The sequence below is a fragment of the Thamnophis elegans genome, chromosome 1, assembly GCF_009769535.1.
Source record: "Thamnophis elegans isolate rThaEle1 chromosome 1, rThaEle1.pri, whole genome shotgun sequence".
NCBI lineage: Eukaryota > Metazoa > Chordata > Lepidosauria > Squamata > Colubridae > Thamnophis > Thamnophis elegans.
Window position 1 is genome coordinate 183,585,190 of NC_045541.1, and position 15,059 is coordinate 183,600,248.

The 15,059-nt window shown below is 39.7% G+C and overlaps 1 protein-coding gene across 1 annotated transcript; it reads left to right on the top strand.

Moving 5' to 3' along the window:
• Window positions 1-2,451: 2,451 nt before the first annotated feature.
• LOC116506912 (vomeronasal type-2 receptor 26-like) lies at window positions 2,452-3,408 on the top strand. The gene has a single exon (XM_032214802.1). The coding sequence runs from the start codon at window positions 2,452-2,454 to the stop codon at window positions 3,406-3,408; it is 957 nt and encodes a 318-aa protein (XP_032070693.1).
• The last annotated feature ends 11,651 nt before the right edge of the window (window positions 3,409-15,059 follow it).

Here is a 15,059-nt window from a genome sequence, read left to right on the forward strand (position 1 = left end):
GCCCTGCTGCCATTCAGCAGGGTGTTCTTCAGATCAGCGAGGAAATTGCAGTTTCCTCATGATCAATGAAGCACCTCTCCTTTCTTCACCTCCCCTCCAGGGAGGATTAACCCTGTAGAATTTCCCAGCAAGCAGTTTCTGGCTGCGTTTCATGGAGCCTGGTGGAGATCTGCTATTTTACAGCTGTTTTCACTAAGACTTCAAATGAAAGTCCCCTCCTGAATTTTCCATGGTTCTGATGGAAATCATTTATTCATTTCAAACATTCATTTATCACTTAACAAGAACTTTGGCCAAAAAAACTATTGGAAAGTACATGTAGCCAAGTATCACAAGAGGAAAATCCTAAAAAAAAAATTTAGATCGTGGAACTAAAATTCTTGAGTTTGGGTGAAATACAAGTTGGAAACCATGCCCGGTGATAAAGGGGAAATGTTCAGTTTCAGAGTTAAATATTTGGTGTTACACTTCATTCCTCAGATCTCCACCAAGAGATGGAAGTAGCTTCTCAAAATATTAATTCTTTTTCTCAAGAGGGACATTATGTGATGATAGAAGCCATGATGTCTCATTTGTAGCTCTAGCCCAAATACTCCAATCTCTGAAGGTCTCCTTTCTTCCAGATTCTTCCCTATTTGAGGAATGTGCAGTTCAACAACAGTGCTGGAGATGAAGTCTCCTTCTCAGAAGATGGACTGGGATCTGGTCGTTTTGATCTTCTCAATTGGCTTTTCCTCCCAAATCAATCTTTTGTCCCCATGAAGGTTGGGCAAGTAAATTCTGAGGCTCCCCCAGGACAGGATTTCACCATCAACCCTGATGGAATCAGCTGGGCCACAAAGGTGAGCTGCAAGGAAATGTAACTACAGGGAAAGATTCATTTTCTTCCTGAGATGCAAAACATCTTTCTAATTAGAAAAATAATCAATTGAGTAAGAAATCATGGCAGTCATTTGGTGAAAAATCTGCTTTCCATGTAACACCTTTGAGTACTGGTTTCTGTCATTGCACAAAGGGTTAGGATTGGGAACAACGACTGCTTCAAACACAGGATGCAATTTACAGCAAGCAATAGTGATTTCCAAGGACTATTTCTGCTCAGTTTTATCCTCATGGTTGTTTCTTTTAGAAATGCTGTGGTTCATTCAGAATCCTTCCTCTGCAGGAGGAAACCCCAGTTCCAATCTCCAGCATCTATTGATGTCTCAGGAATGTCAGTGGCCTGAATCTCTCAAGAAATATAGTTGTTCTATATTTCTGACAGACTATGGCAATGCATCGCTTTAAAAGAGATGCTGAACATAGAAGTAGGAATAGGGAAAATAATGAATGCAGCAGGTTCATTCCTTAAGCAATTTCAAATACTTGTCTTTCAGACAATCCCCATTGCCAGGTGTGGAAGGAAGAGGTGCCATGCAGGAGAGAGGAGAAAAGTTCCAGAGGGCAAGCAGGTTTGCTGCTACAACTGTGACACTTGTCCAGAAGGGACCAGTTCTAATCAGACAGGTAGACCATACTTCAAATCTAAATCTTGAGGCATCAAGGAAGACATTCATTAAATCAATATATTTTTGTTGTTGTGTCATTTTTGATAAGATTGACATGCAGTTATTATTTTCAATACAACCTTTCAGATTAAAGATCCAAACTGCCCTGGCCACAGAAGCCACCTTTCTCGATCCTCAGCAAGCATAGTTTGAGGGCACAATTTATCAATCCCCAACATCCATTTTCTGTTTGTACTTTCACCTCCAATTGGGAAACCAACTTCCATTCTTTTCATGAGGAAGTGGGGCATGTGGTCCCAGCTTTTATTTGCTCATTTAGAGAGTGCTTCTTCTGGCATCTCTACTAACCTCTGAGGAAATAGACCTGCCAGAGAAAGAGGAGATCCACCTATTTATCTCTCTTTGATGGAACAAGAGGGAGAAATGAACAGATTTGATGTACAAAGCAGAGAGGTTAAGGCTATCAGGTTAATGGATGATGTACACACACAAACCAGATTCATTCCTGGATAACAGATCTGTCTGTCTTCTGTGGGTTCCATGATAAAATGGGAGAAAATAAATAGCACATGAGATTATTTCTCTCTTTTTTAAAATAGTTTTTATTGAACGTTTTTATCTTTAAAAACAGAAAGAAAAACACAACAAGAAACAACAAAACACAAAACATATATAACAATATAAAGTAATTATACAGCCTTCTGTATCGGCTTTCATGTTTAGCATTTATAGTTCTCCGTTCTGCATTGTCTTCCTATTGTTGTCCTATAATATGACAACAGTGGTACAGTAGAGAATGTAAATATATGGTGATATAAATCATTAATAATATTATAAGTGTTAGTACTACTGTTGTTATATTATAGAGATTATTTCATTACTCTCTTTGTAGGTAGGTCAATAGCAGAAAGGAAACCCTCATATCATTTATGCAGGAGGGATAATGTGCTTGGTAGTTGCTCAAGAAATCCTTAGACAAAGACTTTTGATTTCAGATGCAGCTCACTGTGAACCCTGCCCAGAAGACCAATTTCCCAACAAGGACAAGGACCAATGCATTGCCAAGAAGATCCACTTCCTCTCCTATCAAGACACCCTGGGATACACCTTAGTTTTTCTTGCTCTTTTTCTCTCAGTGATCACTTCTGCAGTCCTGGTGATTTTCTATAAACACCATGACACACCAATTGTCAAGGCCAACAATCGAGATCTCACCTACATCCTCCTGGTCTCCCTTCTGCTCTGCTTCCTCTGTTCCTTCCTCTTCATTGGTCAACCAGGGAAGATCACTTGTCTCTTTCAACAATCTACCTTTGCCATTCTCTTTTCCCTTGCAGTTTCCTCTGTGTTGGCAAAGACTGTCATGGTGATTCTGGCTTTCATGGCCACCAAGCCAGGGAACAAGACAAGGAAACTCTTGGGAAAACCACTGAGCAACACCATTGTCATAGCCTGTCCTCTGGTCCAAGCCCTTCTTTGTGCCACCTGGCTGGGAACTTCTCCTCCATTTCCCAACTTGGACTTCCACTCCTTATTTGGAGAGATCATCTTGGAATGTAAGCAGGGCTCAGCTGTAATGTTTTATGGTGTCCTCTCTTACCTAGGTCTTTTGGCCCTTGTCAGTTTCACAGTGGCCTTCCTGGCTAGGAAATTGCCTGATAGTTTTAACGAAGCCAAGTTCATTACTTTTAGCATGCTGGTCTTTTGCAGTGTTTGGATCTCCTTCCTCCCCACCTATTTGAGTGCCAAAGGGAAGTCCATGGTGGCTATGGAGATCTTCTCCATTTTGGCATCTGGGGCTGGTCTCTTGACTTGCATCTTTTTCCCCAAATGCTACATTATTCTACTGAGGCCTGATCTGAATTGTAGAGAAAACATAGTAAGAAACAAAAATTTCTAAGAAATGTGAGGCATTTTCTCATTTATATTTGTCTTTGGGGCATGTTTAGAATGTGGTAAGATGTCTAAGAAATGATTTAGTGAAGGAGGAATTTGTCCATAAAAAAAAAATCCTTATGAAGTTCTGCAACTGGTCACAATATTCCTGTAGTCATTTTTTTTGTTTATCATGTTTTCAAAGTGTCCTTAGTGAGGTCCAGTGCCCTGTATGGAAGGAAAACTTGTTATTAAAGACATGTTTATTTATTCCATATATTTTAAGTTAATATGTAAAAAAAAAACTTATATGAAAAAAATCCAAAATTAGATACAAACTACTGCAAGATGCTAAGGAAAAAGGGGGGTTGGTTTACCAGACTTTAAATTATATTTTGAGGCATGTTGTTTGGTCTGGTTAAAAGAGTGGGTGAAGCTCCAGAATAAGAAGCTACTTGAATTAGAGGGCCACAAATTAAGGTTTGGATGGCACTAGTTATTTATGGTATGTTAAAGTTAAAGTTAATGTTGATTTTAGTAATCACTTTGCTAGATGTGCTAATATAAGAGTTTGGAATATGCTCTATATGAAGTTGTCTCTTTGATTTTTTCCCCTAAGAACTTTTTAAAGAAAAGAAATGATGGCAAAGCCAGACTGCTGGACGTGTGGGAAAATATTATCTTTCAACTCTGGTGAACCTACATTAAAGTTGAGGGGAGAACTTGAATTATGTTGGTTTTATGTAAATCAATTCTTACCATTGGTTTACATATCAACAACTGAAAGTCAAATAAAAAGAATTGTGGGTTTGATTTTGGTAAAAATGAATTGGTTATTTATGATTTGATAAATAAACATTGCATGATTCAGTGGGCAAAGATTTTTTGACATAATGTGATGCTTGAACAATGGGAAACTATGTGGATGAAAAATTTAAAATTGACACTAAATTATAAAAGAAAAATTTTATAAGATGATGTATCACTGGCATTTAACACCAGATAAGTTATCCAAAATGTATAAAGGTATTTCAAATGAATGTTGGAAGTGTAAAAGAAAGATGGAACTTTTTACCCCTTTATGGTGGACATGTGATAAAGCAAAGAAATTTTGGAGTAAGATTCATATTATAATACAAAATATTCTTCAAATGAAAATAAAAACGAAACCACAAACTTTTCCTTTTGGTTGAATGGAAAAAGGCATGGAGAAAAAAATCTTATATATGTTGACAGCAGGAAGACTATTATAGGCACAAAAATATAAATATATTTTATTTTTAATAAAACATTTTAAGAAACATGTAAAACTGGAATTTATTATTTCAAAGAGGATTTTTATTTTATTTTGTTCCTTAATTTATTTAGTTTATTATTAAGGTAGTGCATTAAATGATTGTGCTCAATATCAGTGTTTCTATTCATATGTGGCTGTTTCCTTTGATGTTTGGGGCTTTATAGAACTTCCCTATCACTATTCAATTGTTTTTGAAATAGCAGAGTTTAATTCCCCCTCACATCCACATCTGCAGTGCTGCCTCATCATGGTTGGGCAGAAGTTCCCTGAAAGGAATGAGCAAAGAATATCATCCTTGTATGCAGTGTGTTAATCATCACTTGTGACATTCCACCTCCTGGACCTCCATGGAAAATTACACTGTTCTATGAGATCTGTATGCACAGCAGGTCTCCACAGGAATCCTTCTATCCATGCCCAACATCACAATCACATTTCTTTAATGAGGACAAGTTCCCAGCAATGTCATTCAAGGTATGACAAGGAATGACAGTCATCAAAGTCAGGAGGGAGTTATCAATCAGAGTCCTGTGACATGTCATTTAATCCTGGGTAGGGCACAAGTGGTATCTTGGAGATAACATCTCCATTTCCATCAGGTGGCCTCTCGTGTGAGAAACAGAAACATAGGAGATTTGTGCAAATTGTCCAACAAAATAGCAAAATCAAATTCTCTGGCTTTCAATAAGGTTTAGCAAAATTTATATGGCAATGTAAGTGGCCGGTGTGTGCCAGAAATTGGAAGTTCATTTCCTGGTGCGCACATGCCCACTGGGCCACTCCACTTCTGGGTTGTGACCCTGATGAGCGTGTGTGCACATATATTCCCTTTTTGGTGACGAAAAGGTTCACCATCAGTGTGTTAGACTAATTTAAACTCTATAGCAGGGGTGTCAAATCCATGGAGTCATGTTATCCTCACGTGACATATTGTCACTTTTTTCCCCTTTGCTAAACTGAGGGAGGGTGTGGCCAGCACATGATGCATACGAGCCACAGATTAACACACCTCCTCTACAGGAAGGTTGTATAACAACTATCTGAGATCAGAAAAGTGTCTTTGCTGTCTTGGGAAGCATGTGTTCAGAATTGTCAATTGATGAGGAAAGGATACTGCTACCTCTGAACAAGCTGAGCTAATAGGAATTGTTAGGTAAGCTCCCCGATGGGAGAGCGAGTACGTTCAGCAAACCGTTGTGACAGTTGTGTTGGAGAACACACAAACCAGCATACAGAGAGACTGCAGTTTAAATAGGCTTTTCCTTTCATGGAAATAGAGGTATCAGAGCCCATCAAACAGTCCAAGTCATACACGGATAAGTCAGTCAATCATCAATGCCTTTCAGTTAAGGGATAATCCAAATAACATAGTCCAGTATCATATAATCAGTTCAGTACTCAAAGTTTGCTAGCAGTTGCAAAACTTACAATAGCTCACGGCACTCAGATCAGATCAGCCCAGCATCTAAAGAACAGAGAACTAACAATCATTCTGGCTCCCTCTTATGGCCGATTGAGGGAAACAGCAACCAGTCACATTTTACAGTATTATTTAAAGAAACAGGTACAGCATTGCTATATGACTTATATATTGCCAACCCAACCGTTAGAATTATATTCCTAACAGGAACGACTGCACGATACTGGTTGATCTTTCACTGAAGCTGATTCCCATTGCTTGGGAAGGTTAAATAAGGCCAACACCTGTTTCTGAGGATGTCATAGTGAGGCCTTCTCAGCTCGAGGTCAAGCATCATCCATATTCTGATGAGGTTTAATTATTCTACCATTGTTTGACCAAGCAATGCTGTCAAGGATTTCTCTCAGTGCCCGAAGACCATTGACAGGAGAGGAATGGTCTCGGTTTCAACACTAACAAAACCAAGTAGCTGTGGATGATTTGTCTTCTCAGTACTGGGGACCTTCCATCTTTGGTCCTGCATGACATTGGACTACCATTCTTGGGACTAATATGCACTATGAGGGTCTCACTGGACTGTCAGTTTTTGCTGAAGAAGCAAATGCATCTCTGGAAGTTTTAGATCACCACCTGTCTGGGGAAGTGGTTCCATTGTTGGGCTGCAGAGACATCTAGGAAGGGTTTTGCAACGGCAGTCAGAGCTGCCTCCTAGAACTTAAGTCAGTAACCCCATCTCCTATTTTCTAGAACAACAGAGAACAAGTCTTGGCCTTCTCTGTGTTAGCCTTTCAGATCTTGGAAAAGAGACATCACCACCCCACCTCCATCTCCACTCATTGATATTGAATATTCCCAATTCTAGGAGTCTGCCCCAAATTTTAAAAAAAAATTAGAAGAAGACGGCCTTATATCCTAGAACCATAGCTGAAGAAGCTTCTTGGATGAGAAGTGAAATATCTTCAAAGAAAAGTCCAGTTGCCCCTTGAAAAAGCACCTTTGACACTCAAGTAGATACTTTATTGCTGATCATCCATATTAGAAGAAACTGGCCAAACTGTCTGCCTTCCTTTGGGAAGAAGCAGATATAGAACTAAGGGTCTGAATGAAGATCTTTCACCTTCAAACTGACTCCACATTGCAATGTCTATTTATTCCCCTAGAGGTGCCCCTTCTCCTCCAGCCTATAATCCACCACGTCAAGCTTGGCTATGTTCAAACTCTCCTGTGGTAACGATGGTATTTATTGTGTGGAAACTATGCCTTTTCATACTTTCCAGCACATGTCTCAGGAAGCTGTTGAGCCATGGGAATTTAAGTATATTTCATGCAGTTCCAGTTGTCCAAAACTGCATTTATCACAAGTCCAAGCAAGTGGACTGAAGTCAGTATGTCACTGAGGGCTCCCCATTTGATAGTATCTATGATCACCATGTTGGAGTACAGAAAAATAGAAAAACAGAATGGGAAGGAACCGTCAAGGTCCAGGCCCTTGCTCAGGCAGGAACCTGTGTCAACCCTGAAATGAATAGGAATAGCACTTAGATTTATATCCCACTTCATAGTGCTTTCACAACCCTCTCTAAGTGGTTTACAGAGTCTATCTCTTGCCCCCAACAATCTGAGCCCTCATTTTACCCATCTCGGAAGGATGGAAGACTGAGTCAACATTGAGCCAGTGAGATTTGAACTGCCAAACTGCAGCTAGCAGTCAGCTGAAATACCCTGCATAACTGCACTCTAACCACTGCACCGCCTCGGCTCTAGTGAGTATGGCAGAAGCCATCTTGGAGGCTTCAGAGATGCCACACAATGGAGGGGGGTGGTGGAAAATAGTTTGATGGGCTTTTGTAGCTTTCCTGTGGGAACCAAGGACATTCTCACAGGTGGCTGGCCAGAAGAGGAGCCAAATAACCAAGTGACCAGCCAGCACCTGGATTGGACAACGTGATCTGTGACTTGGTGGAAAAGAGGAAACCTGTACTTTTAAGTAGGTGAAAGCCCTGGGCACTTTTAGAGTCAGCTTTCAACAGTCGTGCCAATATGATGTATCCAATAAAACTGTTCTGTGAGGAATTTGCCTGCCTCGGACTTCCACTTTCTATGGGTGGATTACTTGGAACCCTGACACACTGTACAATTTCCGACAAGTGGTTGTCCAATCTCTTCTTTAAAACTCTCAGTGTTGGAAACTGCAAAATATCAGAGATATTTATGGGCTTACTATTTCCATAATTGGTGCACCATAATTCTTATGTCTTCCAGGCAGTCTCTTTCACAACAAACTACTTTGGGTTACATTTTTGCTGATAAAGAAATGAAGGAAGACTAGTATAGATCTATTTCAAGCTGTTTAGCTCTCATCAGCTAGCCATGCCCTTGCTGGGATTTAAACTTGGGCTGCTAACATATTAGGCAGTTGTATTAACCTCTAAGCCTCCCTTTATTAGCTGAATCAGGGGAGAGATTATTTGGGTAGACCGGGTAGTTTGACAGAAGAAGAAAAAAAAATTAATCTCTCCCCTGGTTCAGCTGATGAAGAGAGGAGAACTTGTGGCTTAGAGGTTAATACAACTGCCTAATATGTGAGCAGCCCAAGCTTGAATCCCAGCAAGGGTATGGCTAGCTGATGAGAGCCAAGAAAAGCAATCTTGCAAAACTAATGGAGTCGTTGACTTGCATTATTTAAAAAGGGCCACAGCTATGGGGAATTTGACCTCTGAGCGGTTAAATGAAACAAAAAAATGGTTGGGAAAATTAGTTTTAAGTTTAATAGGAGTATATAATATACAAATTGAGAAATAAAAAAAATGTGTTCTTGCATCTCCCAGAGGCCCATTGTAGTTTTTCTCAGAACATTCCTACAGCAGCCTCTGAATCCCTAGATGCCAATGTTTGTTCTAATTAAGTCCTCTGTTCTCTGTAAATAGAGAAGGGCAGGGAATAACCCAAGATTCATTATAATATTACTTTTGAATATGTTTGCAAGCATCATTTCCCCTTCCTTTCTTACACCATTTTCTCCTTTCTAAAATGTATAAATATCAGTGCATTTCTTTGTCCTCTAAGGGGACATAATTATCATAAAACATAATGTTTAACTAGAAGCTCTGAGATATGACATGTCACAAGGGATTGTTAAAATAAGGTGTACGTAGTGATATTATCTTCTAATCCTGACCACAAATTCCCACCACATGGATGAGGCCACACCGCAGAATTGGGTAGGAAGTTGGGAATTTAAAATTTATCATTAAAAAGAGGAATAAAAGCAGAAAATTCTACAGTGTTGGAATGCTATGGAAAACTAATATACACAACAGAAATGCTAATAGGGAACCAACCTTTCAAAACATGACAGTAGTACAATATCTAATAAAAAGGAATAAAATTGGAAAATGTCCTTCTTGAAATAATGAACATATCTTTAACAGCAAGCTTTCTTTCTATGTAAGGCCCTGGGTGTCGACTCGTAGAGAATTCCTGGCCTGCTCTTGAGTTGTCATAGGCAGGAAGTGGGGAAGAACTGACAGAGCAGCTTAGTAGCCACGACCAAATGCACATTCCACACATACCTTTCTCAAGGCTTGTATCCCAGGTTACCAGAGAGAGACGTATTTTCTACAGCCCGCGAAAGTATCCATTGGAGAATGTGATTTATGACACACCCTTGGAGGAGGGGGAAACAGGGTCATAGTTGAGCTGTTAATTACATGGGGCAGATCTGACTTCACTTGGGAACCTGGTGACATGTTGTTCCTAATAAATAACTGCATTTATTTTGTAACTTGGCTCGAGGCTCATGAGTTAATTAGGGCATCTGTTGGAACCCTGACACTGGGCCTCAATATGAACACCTGGAAGAAGTGGGATGAAAGGGGTTGCATTATTGTTGCTGATAGCAGGTTTATGTATTTATTTACTTGTTTGTTTGTTTGTTTGTTTGTTTGTTTGTTTGTTTGTTTATTTATTTATTTATTTATTTATTTATTTATTTATTTATTTATTTATTTATTTATTTATTTATTTATTTATTTATTTATTTATTTATTTATTTATTTATTTATTTATTCTTTCCAGTGTGACACCTTTCTGCTGAATGCATCTGAAGTAAGATGCATTAATCCCCAGAAGAGAATCATATTCAGTATATAGCTGGAAGGAAGCTTGATGGTCTTGTAATCCATCGCCCTGCTCAAGCAGTAACCTTATACCACATGTGACTCTGCAGTTTCTTCTTACAAACCAGTCAAGGCCAGTCAAGGAATAATCTATGGGAACTGAACAAGGAGAGATTCAACCTGGAAATAAGGAGGAATTTCATGACAGGGAAAACTATCATCCCCTGGAACAGAAGTTGCCTTCAGAAGTTGTGTGACTTTCATCCCTGGAAGCTTTCAAGAAGAGGCTGGACTTCCAACTGTCAGAAATGGTGTAGGTCTCCTACTTGGGCAGGAAGGTTGAACTAGGTGACCTACAAGGTCCCTTCCAACTCTGTTAATCTGCTAAATGGTGTAGGGTCTCCTGCTTGGATGGTGGTGGGTGGAGTGGACTAGATGACCTACGAGGTCTACCTTCCAACTCTGTTATTCTGTATCATTTATCCTCACTTTAATTATCACCATCCTGGTCTTTGACTCCTCCTCTGCTACTCCTCCAACGACTGCCTTGGATGTAAGCATCAGACTGAGTCAACAGGGAAGGGATCTCAGCAAAGGATAAATGCTTCCAGTCTTGAGAGTATTGAGGATGGGCAGGCTATAGTTATGCTGCCGACCATGTTTCTATTCCTTTCCAAGGGAAACTCGGCTTGTCTTTGTCTGAACTGGCAAAGCCCCTGGTGTTTCCATCTTGTGAGAGCTCTTTGAATTCTTCTAACTGCCTGTGGTTTAGAAAGAGAGAAGTGGCTGATTCGTCTTAAAGCAAAATGGACCTTCTGCTTCGCCACCTGATGCTGCTGCTTGTGTTGACCCAGAGAAACTCAAGGGGGGGGGCTCAGACCCAAATGCCCCCCGACTTTAAGACAGCAGGACAGAGAATATCCAGAGAGTTATTGCAGGTCAGGTGACCACATTATTAGTGCATTTGTCACTGCACCAATAACTTACAGTTCAATGGTGCTCGTTATATTTCTCCTCCACCTCGGTAAGCCATTCAGTGAGATGGATTTGCATCCCGTCCGTTATATTTCTAGCAGTATGTAAACAGTGGCCCATTGAACTCAGCCTTCTTTAAGGGTCTTCTGTTTGAGCAGGGATTGGACTAGAACACCTCTGAGGTCCTTTCTAACTCTCTTATTCTGTATGCTGTAAGTTATTAGCAGCAGTTTTTCAGAATTGCGAGGATGGATTTTCCATGTCTTTTAGGGGAATGGCCAGCCTTAGCCCTAAATGAAGGACTGAGTGAGTGAGTGAGTGAGTGAGTGAGTGAGTGAGTGAATGAATGAATGAATGAATGAATGAATTCATGAAGTTGACTCTACAAATCATAAGAATTGCATTGCTCTTCTACATTTTCTGTCTTACAAGCTTTCTTTACTAAGGAAAAAAAACAATTATGACCATCTTGCATAAGGAGAAGAGATGGGAAAGTCTTAAAGAGCTTTTGATAGTTTAAAGGTTTGCACAGTAGTGTTTGGAAAGTGTTCATAATGACATTGACCGAGCTTAATCAAACTACTTAATCAAACCTAATCAAACATTATCAACCTTAATCAACCTATTTATAGGTCTCAGCAGAACTTTTAGTTTATGGATCTGATCTATCCTGAAAATCTTTTCCACCTCTCAGCTATATATACAGGGTCATTTCATTGCACCATTTATAGTTTCCCAAAAGAATTCCCATTCATTTCACCTTGGGGAATTCAGCTACCTATCTTTTCCTGAAGAGGTGTGGTATGGGCATTCAAGCTTTATTTCTTTGGTGGGGTGGGGTTGCTTGTTCTTTCAGCATTATCAATCTGCCAGGAAATTGATATAACCTTTGGCGAAAATTGAAGCTCCCACTATCTATGTCCATTAAAGTTCCCTGACAAAAAAGTCTGAGTGACCGGGATTGAATTACATAGCAGAGAAGGTGATCCAAATAATACACATATCAACAAATTAACAGAACTGCTGGAGGTTCTAGAATAATTGTTTTTTGTGGGGGGAAACTGTTGGCAATCTGTCTCGCAGTAAAAGTCACAGTAATCATGGAAGTGCTTAAAGACTGGAGAAGATTTTTTTATCCTCCACCAAATTGACCAATCCAGCTGGGGCTGAATACATCCTTGTCTCTGCCCAACCTAAACCCAGGGTCATCCTGAATGAAGTATAACTTCCCCTTTATAATGCAGTATAGTTGGCACAGTGGGTCATTCCATCATTATCTTTGTGCGTTGGCCATGGCAGAGAGGGGGAAATCATGTTAGATGCTATTGAACTGTTCAGACAAAGACTTTTGAGTTCAGATGCAGCCCACTGTGACCCTTGTCCAGAAGACCAATATCCCAACAAGGGCAAGGACCAATGCATTGCCAAGAAGATCCACTTCCTTGACTATCAAGACAACTTGGGATATGCTTTAGTTTCTCTCACTCTTTTTCTCTTTGTGACCACATCTATAGTCCTTGTGGTTTTCCTTAAACATCATGACACCCCAATTGTCAAGGCCAACAACCGAGATCTCACCTACATCCTCCTGGTCTCCCTCCTGCTCTGCTTCCTCTGCTCCTTCCTCTTCATTGGTCGACCTAGAAAGTTTACCTGTCTCTTCCAACAAACTGCCTTTGCCATTCTCTTTTCCCTTGCAGTTTCCTCTGTGTTGACAAAAACTGTCATGGTGGTTCTGGCCTTCATGGCCACCAAGCCAGGAAACAGGGCAAGGAAATTCTTAGGAAAACCACTGACCAACTCCATTGTCTCAGCCTGTCCCCTGGTCCAAGCACTTATTTGCACCATCTGGCTGGCAGTCTCCCCTCCGTTTCTCAACTTGGACTTCCACTCCTTGATAGGAGAAACTATCTTGGAATGTAATGAAGGCTCAGCTTCAATGTTTTATACTGTCCTCGCCTACCTGGGTTTCTTGGCCATTGTCAGTTTCACGATGGCCTTTCTGGCTAGGAAATTGCCTGACAGCTTTAACGAAGCCAACTTCATTACTTTTAGCATGCTGGTATTTTGCAGTTCCTCCCTACCTATCTGAGAACCAAAGGGAAGTCCATGGTGGCTGTGGAGGTCTTCTCCATTTTGGCCTCTGGGCTTGTATCTTTCTCCCCAAATGTTATATTATCCTACTGAGACCCCATCTTAATTGTAGAGACAATATAATGGGACACAAAAATCTCTGATTTATGCAGAGATTTGAAAGTTTTAATTTGACTTTTGGGCATCTTTGTATTTCATCTGATTTCTTTAAAAAATGTGACATGAGAAAGTGGCTAGTTCTTTAAATAATTGGAAATGAAGTGATGTAAATGATCATAAACCATTTATTAATACCCACATTTTTATTTTTTGTTATTGTCAGTTCACCCCAATGAGGCCCCATGAACAACTTGGGAATATGCTTTGATGTTAAAGGTCTGGATATAAGTTACTCTCTATATACTTAATAGAGAACACACTTTACTAATAGGTATGATCCTGTAAAATACATATTAATAGATTGTCAGAATATTCATGAACTGGAATAGGAGATAGCAACAGGTCATCCATTGGGGACTGATTGGAATAGGGCATGTCAAGAAGGTCAGCCAGTGAATAGGCATAGCAACTGAGTCAACCAATGAGGGTTATTTGGAAACAGAAACTTAAATAAGAAGTCTGAGCCTGGCTTAGCTGTATTAAGCTCTGAGCTCTGAAATGAAACTAGTCTGGACTTGTCTTCTCCTCTGAACTCTGAACTGAAACTCATCTCTGCTGTTGGTATTGTATATATTACTTCATGTTTCAAGTTTATTAGAATTTATATGCCGCCCACTCCCATGTGTTATCATGTATGTATAGAAGTTAATGAATCCTGCTGAATCAGTTATCTGTGTGTGTTTCTGGATTTGATTTTTGCAAAAAATTCTGACATGGATATTTTCTTGATCCTGCTAGTACTATTTTTTACCCTTTTCAAATATTGTGAAGAAGGAAAATGGTTGGAAGAAATAAAGAAAGGAAGGATGGGATGAGGAGAATAAGTGGAATATGCTGTGACTTGTTTATTACTAAGTAGAAAGAACGACATAGATGTATGATATTTTGTTGCTTGTTTAATGAACTGATAGATAATAAGAAAGGAAATGCCTAGAAACTGGTTAGTTGGGAAGACAAATGCCTGGGTACTATTGTAATGCTATGGTGTCTATCTATGATATAATCACTTATCAAACTTCAAAATTGTTGTGTTTGAAAGAGAAACCTAATGAACAATTCACATGCAGCCCTTGTTCCTTGTCTGGAACAATTCAGGCTTTAAAAAGGGAATGAATGCAGAGCATGTACTATAGTTTGGAAAAGGGGTGGAACAACCAAGAGGCATGTAAATGGATGTAGAGACATAGCGGACAATCTGCATTGAGGAATAAATGTTGATGAACAATCAAAAGTGGTTAAGGGGATACTGAGAAACTCATGGTTGTAGGGAGCGGATGAGAGTCAAAAGTATCTGAAAAGAGGAAAGGAAACTAATTTTTGGCACATGGGTTTGGTGGAAGAATCAACTGTCTGCAAGGAAGTTATGGAGAGCTGTACTGAGTTTTAACTGTACTTTCTTCTGTTGTGATAGAAAGTCTTCCGCTAATGTAAAAATAATTAGAGAACTAATAGAATTGAAAGGAAGAGTTCACCAAATGTGTTCCAGAATATTTATTTATAAACAGCTTGGGGGAAATGGAGCAGATCCAATTTTTGAGGGGAAGCCGCTCTAGAGAAAACTGGATGAGCAAGAGAAGAGCAGGGTCTGTGCATATACTTTTATACATTTCAGT